The sequence below is a fragment of the Cimex lectularius genome, unplaced genomic scaffold, assembly GCF_000648675.2.
Source record: "Cimex lectularius strain Harlan isolate CLEC.00 unplaced genomic scaffold, Clec_2.1 scaffold9, whole genome shotgun sequence".
Classification (NCBI taxonomy): domain Eukaryota; kingdom Metazoa; phylum Arthropoda; class Insecta; order Hemiptera; family Cimicidae; genus Cimex; species Cimex lectularius.
The window spans coordinates 1,099,489-1,118,134 of NW_019392733.1; the positions used below are offsets into that span (position 1 = coordinate 1,099,489).

General features: G+C 39.4%; 2 protein-coding genes and 1 long non-coding RNA gene across 3 annotated transcripts in view; 1 reads left to right on the forward strand and 2 right to left on the reverse strand.

Annotated features, from left to right (window-relative positions):
• LOC106665347 (flotillin-2) overlaps positions 1 to 18,646 on the reverse strand; it is a 176,306-nt gene that overhangs the window by 76,701 nt on the left and 80,959 nt on the right. The window lies entirely within an intron of this gene.
• LOC112126918 overlaps positions 1 to 18,646 on the reverse strand; it is an 86,968-nt gene that overhangs the window by 25,398 nt on the left and 42,924 nt on the right. The window lies entirely within an intron of this gene.
• LOC106665344 (glucose dehydrogenase [FAD, quinone]) lies at positions 4,288 to 18,525 on the forward strand. Its single transcript, XM_014391691.2, has 3 exons — positions 4,288 to 4,780; positions 15,531 to 15,692; positions 16,329 to 18,525. The coding sequence occupies exons 2-3, from the start codon at positions 15,549 to 15,551 to the stop codon at positions 18,045 to 18,047; spliced, it is 1,863 nt and encodes a 620-aa protein (XP_014247177.1). The 5' UTR covers positions 4,288 to 4,780; positions 15,531 to 15,548; the 3' UTR covers positions 18,048 to 18,525.

Below are 18,646 nucleotides of genomic sequence, written 5' to 3' on the forward strand. Positions count from 1 at the left end.
ACATTTAGGATCACCCATTGTCAATGAGCAATATCGGCTTTACCAAAGCGGATTATATAAAGATTATGGTTTAATATTTGTCTAAGGATTACACATACAGGAACTATTGTAAAACCCTAAAAAAAAAGTTCCATGGTCTCTTAACTTTCTGCAGTTTTACGATTGTGAGGTCCAAAGTGGTCATTGGCCTTCTTGAGCCTTTCTAGACAAAATTTTGCGTATTTGACGAACAACGCCCACCCGCTGTTACTTAAAAAGGTTCCGGCGAAAATTGCACTTCCTTTCCGAAAAATACAACAGCGAAAGTAGGCTTTATTCGTTTCCATCTTGCCAGAGAAATGGTTTGAAAATGACTAAAAATGGCTGTGAAAGCGATAAAAAAGCAAAAAGGAGGATTTTGAGGTGTGGAATGTTATATTAAGTTAGTTTTAAAAATGACTAATAATACAATTTTAATTTTTATGTTAGAGTTGGCTTCGGTTTGCCATTGATTGTCGTATGTCGGACAGCTTAATATGAAATCCGATCCTAAATCGCTGTCATGTAGGACAATGGCAAATTTCTGACGTCTTTGTTGAACCTTTTCGGACCACCTGCCGTCGGGCAGGTTCATGAAAGCCGATTATCTGGTTAATTTGATATTGAAAAAGAATAATTTGACATTTAAAAGGGTTAATTTGAAATTTAAAAAAGTTATTTGAAATTAAAATGAGTTAATTTTAAATGAAAAAGGGTTGAATTGAAATTAAAATGAGTTAATTTGGAATTAAGAAGGGTTGATTTTAAGTACAAAAAGAGATGTGAAATTAATTAATATGAAGTTAAAAAGGCTAATTTGAAGTAAAAAAAGTGTTATTTGAAATTTAAAAAAGTTTATTTTAAGTTAAAAATTTATTTCAAAGCTAAAAAGGGTTAATTTGATATTAAAAAAGGGGAATTTGACGTTACAAAGGATTATTTGAAGTAAAAGAGGGGTTTTAAATTAAAAATAGTTACTTTGATGTTAAAAAGGGTTAATTTGTAATTGAAAAGGGGGAATTTGAAGTGTTAAGGGTTAATTTGATGTCAGAAAAGGTTAATTTGAATTAAAAAGGGTTAGTTTGATGGAAAAAAGCAATAGTACGAACGGAAAAAATTGTGGGCTAAAGCGTTCTGTTAAAATAATATATTTCTTTCACATTACCTTTACTGATTAGTCGTTAGTATGTAATGGAAAATACTTTGTAATTAAATTCAATTTAATAGTCTAACTTAAGTAATTTATTATCAGCACGACATGGATTAAATCAGTCTGCTGGAGGTTGTCACTGAAGTGAATGGCGAAAGAGGACATTAAAGTTATTATAAAAAAAGTTATGTTATATTATATTATTAGGAATTAGTTATTTCACTTTTACTCCTTGTGTATGATGATTTTTGATGTATAAAACAATATGTAAGAGATTTCTGATACTTTCCAGTATCAGAATCAGCATTGATTTTATAGAAGGGACAAATTACAATAATCATATAAATATTCAGGCGATCTTGGGGCGAAATTGTGCTATGACAATGACAAGGTAGTGATAACGATTTCCAGACTTCCTTTGGCCCTATCTGGAAAAACTGGTCCGCCTGGGGTTGTAAGGGAACACATGAAGAGTTTCAGTAGTTTAATATTTTAATGTTTCCTGCGCCCAATGATGAAGTGATAAATTAAAATCTAAATGTCCAATCTTCAACAATGAATGAGATAGAATAAATTCTCAACATTAAAAACGTGAGGAGAAACGAGAAAAATTGATTATTTGTCTAATTATATTACAAGTGAACAGTAGGCCGAGGCCAAATGTCTCAACAACAGGTTTGGCAAGATCTGGTGTGAAAAAGCCCACAACATTATGAACGAGTTATGCATTTATACCTGTGCAAGCTTAATTGAGAATCAAGTATGATCCAAGTATTTTGGTTTCTAATGGTGGATTTTTAGAACCAAAATCAACTGGCATCAATGAAACAGCGTATTCCCCATTTCATGGAATTAAAGTGTTTTGCATTTTTAGTTTGTCTCATAATATAGTTTAAGATAAAAGTTTTAAAATAAAAGAACCAACGCAGAACTGGACGGAATGAGCGAATTGCACTCCCTGACCAACATTTCAGAACTGGATGAGTTCCCCCTTAACACTGCAGCTCCACACAGCTTAGTGTATTCCTTCCTGGCTCAATTTTTGGAAGCTTTTGGAGCTCGTTATACGTGTGAATTGAGCCCCCGGTGTGTCGGTGTTCTTTCATCGAAGAAACCCATTTACGAAGGGGGTCGGGGTCCAAATTCAGGATCACCGAGATCCGATCCCGCCCCAGACTTTCCTTTGATGAGTTCCGTGTCCATTTTCATTACGGCCACCGGTCCCCTTAGGCAACAGAAAAAAGTACAGAGACGACGGTGGGAATCGAACCCATGAGGCGGGATCTACTAGCAGAGATTCTGACGCTACTCGGGTACCGAGGTTCCCCTCAGAAATGGATCGGCGACTTGATACTCCCGGTTTATAACCCTAACGTTGTACCACATACTTTTGTGAAGTAATTCTAGAATATCTAGTAATGTGACACAAGTGGCGACAAAATTATAATATTATTTTATAGAGTCTTCGGGGTGATGAACCTGCGGTTTGGTCGTTACCGATCATTTTGGTCCGCCTATTCTCGGTGTTTTGGCTCGTCAGATGCTTTTGTTACCTCCGACGAAGTACTGAAAATGGCGAAAAGCCGAAACACGCTTAATAGACCGAAAGAGCGAAGATAGGCGGACTAAAATGATGGGAAACGATCAAACTATTGGAAACTGAAATTAGGTTTTAAATCCATGTCATTTGAACTACACGTTGTTATGATTACATAAGAAACAATGCTATGATTACATTATATGATATCTTACACAAAATGAATGGTGATTTTGTTTCCCTTTTTCTCCTTTAATCATCAACAAGCAGCTTTCCAGCTTATTGAACTTTTCCGGGTTCCTCGATGAAGCATCCCCAGGATACATGAACCTTAAAAGGTAGAGTTTGTTCTGGCTAACTTAGGAACCTCGAAAGTGAAGTTTTGATAGAAGCCGTGTCTACTGATCGTTGAAACAGCAGAAGACAACTTTCAATGGGTTCTGCAAGGAATGGAACGTTCATGGACGAACTAGAAACCCGATGGTCTTCAGAATGAATATGAGGAGAGGGATCCAAAGGTATAACATACAACAATAAGGAATAACAAGGTCCCAAGCTCAGCAGCGCTTTGGCTTTTATAGTTTTCCTAGTTCAGTTCAATCGACTTGATCCTTTTAAGAAGTATTAGGTCAGTGACTGTCATTGCTACAATTCTTTTTCCCGGGTTTTCTTGGTACCCTAGGTTCGCATTTGAAGATAACATTGGTAGTTGTTTCCTCCTCCTTATTGCATAACGTACAAATAGGGGTTATTTAGATTATTTTTTCAGATGTCAGTCTATTACTCTCTAACTATAGCAATGAGTTCGCCAGTTTTGGTGAGGGTCCTTTTCACCATAAGCTTGCTATACCTGATCTGTAAAGTTTGACCAGCTTTTGCCCTATATGGATCCAATATGTGTTTGATTTTGCCATCCAATGTAAGCATATATAGTTCAGGTATATGGTCTTGCAGATCCTCCCTCTGGCCAGTTTATGTGCTTTTTCATCACCCACAAGTTCTTTGTGGTACGATTTTGGATGCGTTCACTTACTATTTTAGATGTGACCTTTTTATATGCTAACACATTAATGCTCCTCTTTTAAAATGTTCTAAAGCACAAGCATTGATAGGAATTTCATATTGTAAGACCCAGGTGTGCTTTCCTAATGAGTTTGATTTTTTCATGTTTTGGGTTTTCACAGAAGATACCTAACCTGGTATAGTGGCCACCTGTGGTTAACAAGTTATCCACTAACAATGGTCTCGCCTGCTTGCAGCACATCTGTATATAAGCAGGCTGAGCCTGCTTAATGCAGATCGTCGATGAGATCTTAAACAAAACTCACTAATGGAGCAAGCCGCAAGTAGTAGCCATAGCAACAAGGGTATTCCCAGTACCATCTCCCGCAGTATCAACTGCCCGCTTCACATGGCCGTTCGCTCGCTACAAGATCCGGCACATCGCTATCAGTCCTTCAACGAACAGCTCCATACACTGAACTGGTTTTAAAGCTGTATACCATGTAATTGTATTTGATTGTTTCTTCTCTTTTATAGTCAGTTATACTTTATAGGATGTTGGAAATGCTGTTTCCGGGATCATATAGTCAGTCCCTATTTCTAAGAATTTCTGAACTGCAAAACACCACCAACTGCGTCAACTAATCCGCTTGTGTATCGGAAAGAGATATTTCTTAGGCGGCAGTCGCAATACTTTCCCGTCTTGTACACCGACTGGATACTTTCGTACGTCAAAGGGTTGAGGACAATGGGCTCGTTGGGCGTAGACCACAGGGCCGTTCTCTCGAAACGCCAATTGATCCCCGGTGAAATGGGATTCGAGCTGTGACGACGATCCGGAAATGGACGGAAGGAATAGTATAAACAAAACAGCGGTGGAGGAAGGTGAACGGGAGAAAGTGTTGTACAATGTGCAAGGAAGGGAGGATCCGCGTGTAAGTCCGATACAGTTGTCCCCCACCAGCGTTCTTCAGCCAGCCAGTGAAAGTTGATAGGGTTCTTACCCGCATCGTAGTCAGGACTTAGCTTCTCGAACCGTATCTACATGCACACACTCATCCAACATTAAACAGGTATGCCTCCTTTTGTATCCACTCACAATCATATTTCTTTTCTAATATGCATCTAAACGCCTCATCAACGCCTATCAAGTGTTTTATCCACAAATTCTCCCAATGAAAGCTAAGTTATTTAAATAATACAAAAGTGTTATCTATGTAGTATTTTACATTTTCCTAGCCTAGTTCGTATAAACAATCAAAAGCATTATGAAAACTGAATCATCGTCGAATAAAAGCAGTGTGCAGACACAATCGTACATTACTAGCATTTCAACTGAGAACTTTCTTCTTCGGGGGACTTTCATCCGTTAAAATCCAGACGAAAATTGCCCCTTGTGAATACTGATGAGTGTTTCTAACAGAAAGAAAAAAAACCTTCCGCACTTCATTAATCCGGATTACACGGCTGTAAAGAGATCCACCGGTCGATCGACTGGACAAATTGATGCTCAATAGACCAGTTGTTGACTCGGGGCGAAATTTGAAGACGAGAAAAAAAAGCATCGGGCTTCTCTGATCTCACGACTTTCTTAGAAAGTCAGTTTGCACTTCGATGCCGGTTTTAAAATTGAAATTTACAACGTTAATTATGAACGGCAAGACTTTATTTTTCCTGATACAGAAATGAAAAATCTTAATTACGTTAAAATAACAACGAAAGCTCGTGACGCAATTCAAAAGTTTGTTATTCTTTGGCGACTGAAAATCCTATAAAGCCATGCAAGTGTTCGCATATTTTTTTTACTACATGTACATCTGCCTATAAATTGTTTCGTTTTTCATCGAACAAAGCTGAATGATGTCGAAAATCCAGAGGGAGATTATGAATATATCAAATCAAGATGTCGTGGGTTCGAGTCCCGTTCATGGTACTAATTTTTAAACTCAATCACACTTTGCGTAAAAAATGATATATTACATACATTTAAAATACATTTAAACATAATAATCGAACATAAGCAAGAGGGTTAAAAGTTTTTTTGTACTGGTGAAAAAATATTGACTGTTATTGCTCATCTTGTACGGAGGCCTTCACGCGAGTGAAAATCCTCAGGATTGTACTGTGTCGTTGCGTCTGTTAAACGTTTCGAACGAAAATAAAAAGAAAATCTCAGAGGAGCGTAACAGTCGTCCGGTTATGAAAGGGAAAAAACAGTCTTACACCGACAAGGTGTGAATTTCCCACTAGGCCCGAGAAAAACGGGAAAATATTTTGTTTTCGTCCTCGGGACCCTGGTTGAAAACGGAATCGCGCGCGTCCTGCCACGCGTCCGACAGTGTGGAGATAGGCGAGTACAATAAGGCGACTAGGAAATGTTATAAAATTACACTTAAACAGGACGAAACGGCGGAATATTATTGCCCCCCAGCAGGGAGGAATTCCGTGTCCAATCTTTCGATGCCGAAAGAAGAAAACTCGCTTTTTACAATGGGAGTTTTCTGCTACGTAATAGATAGTTGGTCCGTCATTACCGAAGTAATAAACCGTGTTGTAAAAAAAGAAAAAAAAAACAGCCAAAAATCCGACCAGAATTAAAAGGAAGTCGGTAAAATGGTCAAAATCGTTTGCCAAAGAGAGCGTGGCTTCCACCGTCATTAAACCTCAATTGTACACGCAACTTTTAATACATATTTTGAGATTTAATAAATATACTGGTGTGTAATAACAGTATTTTGGATTTCAAAACGGCTTCTTTTTTAATCAAGGTGACAACCCTTTATATTTTTCTTGCACTTCTTGCGGAAAATATTGACAGAAAGACAGAAAAACATAATCCTTGGTTTTGAGAGCTATGAAACCTACTTTGCCTCGTATTTCCCCTTTTCAATAGATGTAAAATCTCGAGAGGAAATCCTTAAATCGGGATTTTCTTGGGGATTTCTTCTTCCCAACGCCCCAAGGAAATCCTCAAGGCAAAGGCCAAGTTCTGTATTCTGTCTCGTGGTTCCAAGCGTAAAAAGAATTGATTTTTGTTCGGGATGTCCCTCCCACCGCGGCCCGAAGGAGGCTGCCACACACGTTGAGGAATTCCTGAAGGCTTAGAGTGTTCAGGCAGTAACTTGAGGAAATCACACTCCTGTGGGACCTTACCATTATAAACATATCTGAGTTATATCGTTATCTGTTATCTGACATATAATAACATAGTCGGAGGACAGGTTGAAAAAAATATGCGAAATCATTCTGCCATGCTTCTCTTTGGTCTTAATCGAATTTCACGCTAGTCTGGTAGCCTAAAGTGGAATACAAGAACAATCATGTTCTTGGGTGTTAGAGGTGACTTGGTTAGAATTTGAGCCAGGCGAAGAAAGTACTGTATTGTTCGCGTAGGTCGTTATGATGGTGAGGATATAGAAGTTAACATTAAAAATGACCTTCAAGATTGGGCCAACATTGATCCTTTGTGTTACGCTGTCTGAGAACTTTAAAAAATGAAGCATGGTGAAAAGATGTTCGACAGCTTAGCGGTACCCCGCAGTAGTGCAGATTGGTCGAAGTTAAGTTTTGTACCAAGGGTATTTTACAGTTATAACCGATTTCAATCATAAAACCCCACGTAGTCATCCATTTCTTATGTAACGCTTCTTGTATATGGATTTCACACCATTCTGCTGCTTAGGTATAGTCCTACGTGCCTTGAGATGATGTCCGATCTTGGGTGTTAGAGGTGCCTCGGATAATATTTGAACTAAGAGATGGAACTGCAGTAGCGATCACATTTGTGATGTTGGTATAAGTATGTTACCAGTATAAACGGCATATAAGATGGGACCAAGAATGATCCCTTGTGTTGCTATCTCAGGGCTGGTTGGAAAGGCTGTATGCGAGGTCTTTTGTTAAGCTTCTCTTGGGCTTTGAGTGTGTATTACAGCTCAGTCTACTGTCTATATATAGTCTATGTACTTTGAGATGAATATATATATATATATATATATATATAGGAGTATAGTGTTAGAGGTGGCTTGGAGTGGATTTAAGCTAGGAGATGAATATGCACTATTGTTCCAGTCCGTGCTGTTGCTATAGGTATGTTAGCAGCATAAATGGCAAAAGATGGAACCAAGAAAGATCCCTTGTATTACACGTGTGTGAGGACTAGTTAAAAACACTGGATCAGAAGTCTTCCGTTAAGCTTCCCTCTGGACTTATGCATGAATCACAATTATGTATCACGCCAGACTTCTACCTAGGTATCTTGAGTGGACGACAGAGGACTTTGTTGTTGATCTAAAATGGAGGACAATTGTTTTCTAAGTAAATGTACACTTTGTGCACAATCGATATGTTGTTGAGTGTTAGTGGTGGCATTGTTAGGACTTGAGCTATACGTGATGAAAGTGCTGTATTGTTCGCATCGTGATGATGGTAGAGGTATGTCATCATTTCTCGTGTTACCCGTGTGTCTGAAAGAAGATCTCGAAAAAAAAACACCTAATGAATCAACCCATGTAAATGATCTAAAATCGTTTACTAAATTAAGCCCTAGACCTTAAGAATCTCGTTATTTATTCTAATAATATTCATCGTGATAGGTAAAGGGAGAAGAACTGACCATTAACATTCTCAACCGTAGTAACCCCAGGTTCCTTCATTAAATCTTACCGCGTCCCGATTCCTCTCTTTTATAAATGGTTTTAACCTAAAATTCTTAGCGTTTACGTGCCCATTTTGCGAATTTTATGTGCGAAGACGAATCTGTATTGCCATAATCTTTATTTTTGTTTTTAGGGCCTCCCCCTTACGTGGAGTGCAGAATTAAAAAACCTTACTACGAGGGCTTTTGTATTTATGTTCTTGTATCGATCTGGTCTGATGAATTAAATTATTGGTATCCACAGATTTTCACTCCGTTTCGATTTAGAAAGTTTTTTTAAACCTACTAGCAGTAGACTGAAGTGTATCTCGACAAGAGAAATAATCCGTTTTAAAAGATAATCTTGGGGAGTAATAACAAAAATCTGATCTACGGGACATTTGGAGGATTTGGACGATGCCTGATGGGAACGTGAAAGTGCACATTCTTTCATGTGTAAAATCTCTTGAACTTCGAACACTTGTAAGCCTAAATAAAACAGGTAAAAAAAAGTTGTGGATTAAATTTTGATAATTTATCCTAAATGTTTTGCAAGTCTTCCCATTTTGTCATTTCTATTATTATCTTTCTTCGATTTTTTTTCTCGGATGGAAAGGTAGAGCAGATATAGTTTGGCTATTAAATTATTAATTTTTACGGGAGAGGAGCGATTGTTTTAAATCGAGTAACTGAACAATAATATGAGCAAAGGTGAATGTGATCATTGAGATCATTTTTAAGCAGTAGGTATATTATACTTAACACAAGAAAAATAAAGACTGATTTAATATTTCATTTTTTCACCAACCCTCTGGTTCAAGAGAATTCAAGAAAATTCAGTTGTTGCTGCCAAGCTTTCTCAGTTTTACTGTTACAGTCCTAGGCAATGTTAGAAGTGATTCTGTCTTCAAGAAAATTTTCGATCGCCTATAAAAAAACTAAAATATCTACGCACATTTAAGATTGTTTTGCCCTGTCACGACATTAAAATAGATCGAAAGCTTGGCAGTAACAACTGAATTTTCTTCGAGAGCATACCGTGATCCAGGGTGTTCGATGTTCGAGAAAGTGGACGATACTCCTAAAATTGAAAACAGAAATTTCATTTTTTAGCAGTGCTGGGAGGTGAGGAATTCACTGAACAATGTAAAGTCTCGAAAATTCGTTTAGTCCAAGCTGGTTTTGGTCTTTCGCATGACTTTCCCTCACACGCTCATTCTTTCGCACTCACTCACTCTCTCTCTCTCTCTCTCTCTCTCTCTCTCTCTCTCTCTCTCTCTCTCTCTCTCGCACACACTTTCACTCTCTCACTCATGCACTCAAATACTATCTCTCTCTCTCATCCTTTCTCAATAACGCATTCACTCTCTCTCTTACACACTCACTCTTTCTCACTACTCTCTCTCTCTCTCTCTCTCTCTCTCTCTCTCTCTCTCTCTCTCTCTCTCTCTCTCTCATTAATAGTAAATTGTTCGCAATTGGTCGTTCGCAAAATAAATTTATATTTTTATTTATATTATTATATGATATTTACTACTCATTCCTGCTCCTCGGGGCTGCTCTATTTTAGATGTTGAGGAGGATTGCTGGGTACAGATCGGGAGGGAAGTTGTACGTGGGGATTAAAGTTAGATTGGAGATCAGTGTGGAATTTTTTGTAGCTGGATTTTGCACCTTCATTTAAAAATGTAAATTTAATGGTCGTTATGGATGGTGCGATTGGAAACGCATAGAACGGGGCGTTGACGATGGATCTAAGGATTCGTGATTGTAGAGTCTGGATTCTGCGGAGATTGGAAGGTTTAGGTGAACTTCATAGTTCTATGCCTTATGTTCATATTGTTTTCAGTAATGAGTTGTATGTGAGTGTTTTGTTGCCAAGGGAGAGTTCACATCTGCTGTCTAGTAGTGCTTTAAGTAATCGGTATTGTCGGTTCAGTTCTATCATTTTAAGTCGTGTATGGGGATTCTAGGTGAATCGTTTGTCTAGATACAGCCTTAGGTAGCGAATGATGTTTTAAGTGGGAAGGAGGTGAGGTTATAATAAATTGGGTTTAGAGAGATAAGACGTAAAGGTTATGTTTTGGGACTTCGTGGTGTTTAGTTCGATTCGCCATTTTTTGAACATTTATTTGTTAGAGTTCAAGAGGTGTGTCTGGAGGGTTCGGTGCGTTATGACGAAGTCGAAGTTATTGGATAGAATGGCAGTGACATTCCTATGTGTCGGGTTGGGAAAGGATATAAGCAGTTATATTGAATACCGTAGCGGGCCGAGGACGCAACCCTGAGGGACTCCCGCTTCCACCCTGTACAAAGTAGAGTGTGAGGATCCGATCCATACTTTAGACATCTGACGGTCAGGGAAGATTTATGGAAGAGGAGGTGTAAGGAAGGTGGGATGCCCTTGAGTCTCCTGAGCCCACCCAGGTAGAAGACTCGATCGAAAGCATGTTCCTTATCTCGAGCAGCATTCTTTTTTCTCAAGGTAGGATGCGATATTAGGAGGATTCGAGGATGCGGTGTATTTGTTCACAAAGGAGTTTTTCAAGGAATTTATCAAGAATTGGCAGTAACCTATAGGAGTTCGGAATGTTGTGTGATTTGTTGGGTTTAGGGCAGATCAAGGAAAATTTCAATGGCGTCGGTAAATGATTTCTACGTAGTATTATAATGGGTGGGAAAACTATGCCTTTTTTGGAGCTTTTCAAAGGATAGAGAGAAAACTTAGAGATAACTTCCATAATTCTGAGTAGCGTTCAAGTATGAATATTTCATTTTATTAGCGCACATTAAAACTAGGAGGTCTGAACAGACATTTTCAAATAGAGGCATTATATATAAGATCAAAAGGTAAAAAAGAAAAGTGGCGATGTGTTGTGTGAATGCTATCGGGCCAGGTGGTTCATTGTCTTCATCGCCTGAGAAGTAAGGTAACAAAGATTATTTAAAACCTATATTCCAGGGACGTGAGAAATCGGCCGAATTCTTATGTTTCACACGATTAAGAGAAAAACCGCCTTTACTCCTTTATTCAGCGTCGAAAACGTGAGGAAATTACCACGACGGGTATTCATTCATAAATGTAAAAAGAGAATTCATAGATGTAAAAAGAACTATTGCCCGCCATCACTGCATATTTAAATTAATTTATTTGAAATTTCCAAAAACAACGCTGGGAATCGAACCCAGGACTTTGCATGTTTGAGAAGTAGATGCCTTAAACTTCAGTTCAAAAAAACAGATACACGTATGAGAAACCATACGGCACTTGGTTAAGGGGCGAGGAGGTCTCAAGGTCCATTAAGAAGTGGAGGGTTCTAGAGATGGGAAAGTTAACGAGTGAAGATGGATCGGTTGGAACGTAAATTAGATCAATACGTTTGCGAATATGGAATATGAGGTCAGTAGTGTAGAAGGTGTTTTAATCAATTCTTTGAGGGATTCTCTGAAAATTAGTTATGCTGAAAGAATGTTGGACGGCTTAGGAAGCCACGGTACGTCCAAGTTAGTCAAAGCAAACTTTTGCACTAAGATTGTTGGTTTTTACGGTTATAACAAATTCAATCAAAGAAATCTTCGTGGTTGCCCATGTCTACGGTGAGCTACTTTTAACCTTTGTGTATGGATTGTCATAATTAGAACTATAGACCAATTTTTCACTACCGAACACTCTGGATCAAGTGTTTGTAAATCACTATTTCAAGACCATACCTTGATCCAGAGTGTTCGTGAATGGATTATACGTCAGTCTATTATTTGGGTCAACTAAGTATGCTTTGAGCATCATCAATATGTTGTTGGGTGTTAGATAAGAGGATTGAATAAGATTTTTACCTACTAGATAAAATTGCTATATTGTTCCCGCAGAATGCTGGTATAGATATGCCGGCAGTATAAATAACAGATTGTCCAAGAATAATCCTTTCTGTTACGCGAAGTGAAAAGTCTGAAACGCTGTATGCGAAAGGGTGCTGGAGAGCTTGGCATCCACACTATGACCAGATTGGTTTGTACCAGGGTATTTTACAGTTATAACATATTACAGACAAAAAGTCTTCGTAGTCCATGTCTTCTACAAAATTTCTTCTATATGGACATCCAGCCCTTCTGCTACTTAGGTATAATCCTATGTGCCTTGAGATGAATCTATGCGATCTTGGGTGTTAGAGGTGTCACTAGGAGATGAAAGTGCGGTGTTGTTCTCATTCGGATGTAGGTGTAGGTATGTTAGCAGCATAAAGGGCATACAAGATTGGATCAAAATGATCCTTTGTTGTTAATGTCTCAGGGCTGGTTGAAAAGACTCTTTGCGAGGCTTTTCTTTGGCCTTTAGTGTGCAAAATACGTCAGCGTCAGCCTGTTGTCTATGAATGGTCCTATGTACTTTAATGAATCTGTAAGTTCTTAAGTGTTAGAGATGGCTTGGATAAGTTTTGAGCTAGCAGGTAGTTAGTAGTTCCCGTTCGTGATGTTACTATAGGTATGTCAATAGTTTAAATGAAGGCATCAGTGGCCGCAACGGTTTAGGCGTTGACACGGTGCTTATCAACGTAAGGTAAAAGTCCCGGGTTCGAATGCAGGGCGGTTTAAACCCGACCTACTTCCAAATGGGATTTTTTTTCAAAAACGAGGTCAAATTGAGGGTTGAGAAAAACCTCTGCTGTTGCGAACCCTTGTAAAAGCATTAAAATAAAAAACAGTATAAATGGCACATAAGATGGGATCAAGAATGATCACTTGAGTTACACGTGTGTCTGAGGATTGGTTAAAAATGCTGTATACGAGATGGATGTGCACCATTGATCCAGTCCGAGATGTTGCTGTAGGTATTTTAGCAGCATAAATGACAAAAGATGGAACCAAGAAAGATCCCTTGTGTTACGCGTGTCTGAGGACTAGTAAAAAGACTGTATCAGAAGTCTTCCGTTAAGCTTCTCTCTGGCCTTTTGTGTGTATTTCACGCCGGTCTGTTACCTAGAAATCTTGAGTTGACGACATGAGGTCTTGGTGTTGATGTAATGTGGAGGACCAGTTTCTTTGTTCGATGTAAATTACATTTTGTACCATCGATATGTTCGTGGTGTTCGCGGTGGCTTTGGTAGGCTTATGCTAGGAGATGAAAGTGCTGTATTGTTCGCCAATGTTGGGATGATGATGGAGATACATGGTATGTTAGCACTATAAATGGCATACAATGTTGGGACAAGAATGATCCCTTGCGTTAGTGTTACGTCAACCTTTGTTTTAATTTCTGATGTTTTGTTCGTTTTGGCAATTCGTTGCCAGACCTCACTGTTTGTTATTTAGATTAGGTTAGGCAATAAGGAGTCACTTAATAAGGAACTCGGAGATAGCTAGCTATTGGGGATAAAATGTACATTACAGGTTAAATTACTGCATTGCCTTCAAAATTGCAAAACCCGCGAAAAGAATATCCGGCGGTTTGTCGCATGCAAAACAAACCCTTGTCACGCCGTATGTGCAACATGGGTCCTTTCTTCTCGTCAAAACTCATTGTGACAGTATACAGACGTAAAGGTCAGGCCTTTTGTCATGCCGGGAAGCAGTTGTTCAAAATTAGTTACAGTTACCAACCGGCCGAAATCCCATACTAATCGAATTTACATTAAAACGGGTACCCTGTTGCATTATTCCTGTAGATGTTACATGTCACTTAGCATAACAAAGGCTTCAAATATCGGTGAGGGCCGTTAAAAAAGAATTCAACAGACAACACGTTTTACAAGCCCTATTATGCGTGATGGAAGTTTAATTTCAGACACAATGAAAATTCTTACGTAATTATGAAAAATTTTGATTAAGCATTATCAACTTATCTTCAGAAATATTTCTGTTGCACTTGATGACTGTCGACTGTAACATAGAAGGGCTTAAGGTTCAACTACTCGTTGGTTGTCGCGGACTATGGGTCAAACCATTTTATAATACTTTGTCTATATTATTCGCAATTAAAAATCTATGGGATATGCCGGGGTTTGAACCCACGACCGCTGGGTGGCAATGCGGTAATTCGCCTTAACTACTTGGCCAACGTGGTCCCCAGAAAGATAATTGAAATTGTGTGTTTCAATGTTTACTTTCACATTTATTCGTATGATACCGGCGGGGTAATAGCGATAAAATTCACAAGTCATAAAAATTATTGTTAGTCCTGTAAGTAAACAAAGAAAATTGTACTGTTGCCTGTTTGTAAGAATTTAAAGTATATATTAAATTAATTTNATGGTGTATGAGTGTGTGTGTTTTTTCTGGTGAAAGTACACCCTAACACCAGGGAGTTTATTTATATACATGCTCCATTAATAATATTACATGTATGATGACGATTCAAATATAATTTCAACAAAAACAAAAGAAAAAACATTGTCAATATGAATAATAAATTAAACTCAATTTCAAAACACAAAAAGAAGACAACAAACACTTGAATGAAAAATTTTAATTGTTCAGAAAAATAAAAATGGCATTCACTGTGTCCATAAAACACGGTGTGTGTGTGTGTGTGTGTGTGTGTGTTAATCTATTAATATGAATGTAATATATTAGCGTGAAAGGAAGGGGTAGCACAACTCCGCCCTGAGGCAAATCGAGTACTCTGGAGGAGTGAATGTGATCAGACTTCCGTGTTTGTATTGGGTGTTGTGTTTATTGGTAATTTATTGGAATGATTGCAATTTAGTATCGTGAAAGGAAGGAGTTACTTAACCCTACTCAGAGGAATATAGAATATTCTTAGTATTCGACCGTAAAATGATCAACACGTAAATTTAACGTAATGGGCAACAAGGTCGTCTACAAGGCAGAATAGACCGTGAAATCTTCAGGAAGAGCTGTGAGGACGAAGCAGTTTTCAAACAGGCGCCTCACACGTTTCGACGGTTTTTTATTATATATATATTTTTTAAATTTTTTATCGACGGAGTACAACACGGTTCGACATATAAAGAAGGGTTGATTTAAAACACACTCGATCAGGCGTTGCACTTTCACTGCATTATACCGCCGGCCCGTCGGATATGATTCAGGTATGGGACAAGTCGACAAAGAGTTTGCCATTTCAGCTCCGTTTCCTGCTTTTCACCTTATGGTCAATGATCCCCAGATGGAAAACCGACACTTTTAACCATTCCCTGGTGTTATCTGACTGATTTTCTTTTGTTTTTTAGGCGTTGTGATGGAGGAAAATGCCGCCGTCAATATTCCCGCTCACATTAGGCTATTCGGGAGGGTGGATGGGCCTGACCTTGCTGCCGCTCTTCCTCACCGCAATGACGTTCTTCAGATATTCCAATGTCGATCCGGAATCCAGGCCCATCGACACTAAACAGGTATTTGACGTAAACTAGAAAATAGGAACGGAGCCGTTTCACGTTGGAGTGATTTTAGCGCAATGACAGTCCTTGTTGACCGACAAACTAGTCTAGATTTTGTCAATCGGTTCAATTAAATCAATGTCATGCGAAAAGAACGTGCCACCGTCCCAGTATCTCGGGTTAAAGCCCGTTATTTTTTTAAAATATTTTTTACGCGGGTTTGCAACAGCAGAGGTTATATCAACCCTCGGGGTGTCGGTGTTTTTGAAAAAAGCCCATTTGTAAGTATGTCGAGACCTTTATCTTACAGTGATGACGCCGTGTCAACGCCTAAACCGTTGCGGCCATCGACGCCCCTAAAGCCTGTTATTATAGAAGAAACTGTTCCATACAGAAATTGGAGATGATTGGTTGTTATGAAACATTTTCTCCTGAAATTCCAGGTTTCTGGGTTACTTCATACATTTTCAAATAAAGTCCTAATTGAAACGAAAGAATTTTTGATCTTATTTACGCGTTGATAGACTCTTCTTTAAACTAAAGCTGGGTGACACTTAAAACGTCGCCAATGTAGTTCATCATAAAAGGTTACATGGGCATAATATGACGTTAATAATAAGGTTCTTACCCATTTTTTTTTTTTAATTTTAGGTGCGAAATGAGTATGACTTCATAGTCATAGGAGGTGGATCTGCAGGAGCCGTTGTGGCCAACAGGCTTTCGGAAGTAAAATCGTGGTCTGTCCTGTTGGTGGAAGCTGGAGGAGATGAGACGGAAATTTCAGATATACCCTCTTTGGCGGGGTATCTCCAGTTGACAGATCTAGATTGGAAGTACAAGACTGAGCCTGCCCCCGACCACTCTCCTTATTGTCTCGCAATGAACGGCGATAGGTGCTTCTGGCCGAGGGGCAAGGTGCTCGGCGGTTCCAGCGTCCTAAATGCCATGATTTACGTCAGAGGAAACAGAAGGGACTACGACTCCTGGGCCGCCCAAGGAAACCCGGGATGGTCCTATGCGGACGTTCTGCCATTTTTTAAGAAATCCGAAGACAATAGGAACCCGTATTTAGTCAACAGTTCTTATCACAGTGCCGGTGGTTATTTGACAGTGCAAGAGTCGCCTTTCAGGACTCCTTTGGCTCTGGCATTCGTGAAAGGCGGCGAAGAGTTGGGTTACGACGTGAGAGACATCAACGGCGAATCGCAGACAGGGTTTATGATCGCTCAAGGGACTATCCGAAGAGGTTCCAGGTGCAGCACTTCGAAAGCGTTTCTCCGGCCAGTCCGATTAAGAAAAAATCTACACATTACAATGAAGAGTCAAGCTGTGAAGATACTATTCGATCGTGGAAATCCTCCGAGAGCGAGAGGAATCCAGTACATTAGAGACGGTAGAAAACGGACGATCCGAGCCAGAAAGGAAGTGATAGTATCTGCCGGTGCCATTAATTCTCCCCAGTTGCTTATGTTGTCAGGCGTAGGGCCTGCCCAAGAATTAGCAAGACATGGGATACCGTTAATAAAAGATGCCATGGTCGGCTACAACCTTCAGGACCACGTCGGACTCGGAGGTCTGACCTTTCTGGTCAACGAGCCCGTTACATTTAAAAAATCTCGATATCAGACGCTTTCCGTCGCATTGGACTATATTTTCAACGAAAAAGGGCCGATGACGTCTCTTGGCGGGGTGGAAGGCGTCGCTTTCGTAAACACCAAGTACGCTGATAGCAGCGGAGATTGGCCGGACATACAATTCCATTTCGCCCCGTCGTCCGTCAATTCCGACGGCGGTGAACAAATCCGGAAGATTCTGAACCTGAGGGACGGCGTTTACAACACTATGTACAAACCGCTGGAGAGCGCGGAGACGTGGACCATCTTGCCTCTTCTCCTGCGTCCCGAGAGCTCCGGCCGGGTCCGTCTGAGGAGCAAAGACCCCTTCGCTCATCCGCTCATAGACCCCAACTACTTTACGAGTCGTATCGACGTTCTGACACTCATCGAAGGTATCAGGATTGCGATGAATCTATCGGACACGAGGGCCTTCCAAAGATTCAAATCCAGGCCGTTGTACACTCCCATGCCGGGATGTCAGCACTTCCGCTTCAACTCCGACGAATACTGGGAATGCGCATTGAGGCACTTCACATTCACCATCTATCATCCGACGGGAACGTGCAAAATGGGCGTGGGCCCGGAGGCCGTCGTCGATCCTAGGCTGAGGGTCCACGGCGTACGTGGTCTCAGAGTCATCGACGCGTCCATAATGCCGACCATAGTCAGCGGAAATCCCAACGCCCCCGTTATCATGATCGGCGAAAAGGGCGCACATATGATCAAGGAGGACTACCATGTTAAATTATATTAAATGCATCAACTTGTCAGTAATATGTGATACTTGAAAAAAGTGATAGTTTATAAAAAAAAACATTTCATAACAAACCAATTGCTCATGCTGTATAAAAAAAATTAAATATTGTACCAAAGCGTCATAAAGTTAAGAAAAACTACTGTAGTGTATATAGCAGAATAATTAAAACGTATAATTTTAAATTACAAACATGTAAATAAAAATGCTCAATTTACGAAAAAAAATGTTAAGCTGTAAAAACACGTTATCAATTTGTATTGCACTATTTATGCTAACTATATTTATAAAGAAACTAAGAAAGAAAACGTGCCAACAATATTGAAATATATTTTAAAGGGAAAAAAAATCGAGAAAAACTAGGGCGAACAATAAAGGGTGTTATTTTTTTATCGACCGACTTTGATGCTCTCTGGATTTGAGAATTTATTGGGTAATCCTTTTTAAAAAGATACTACTCACAGTAAGTTGTTTTGTAACTATCCGGATTTCGAGCTTTTAGCTCATCATCAGGTTGAAGGACTTCTACAACCACGTCTCTCGACATGAATTGCAAAAGTGATACCGCCATATATGATAATGAAAGCTCGAAATCCGGA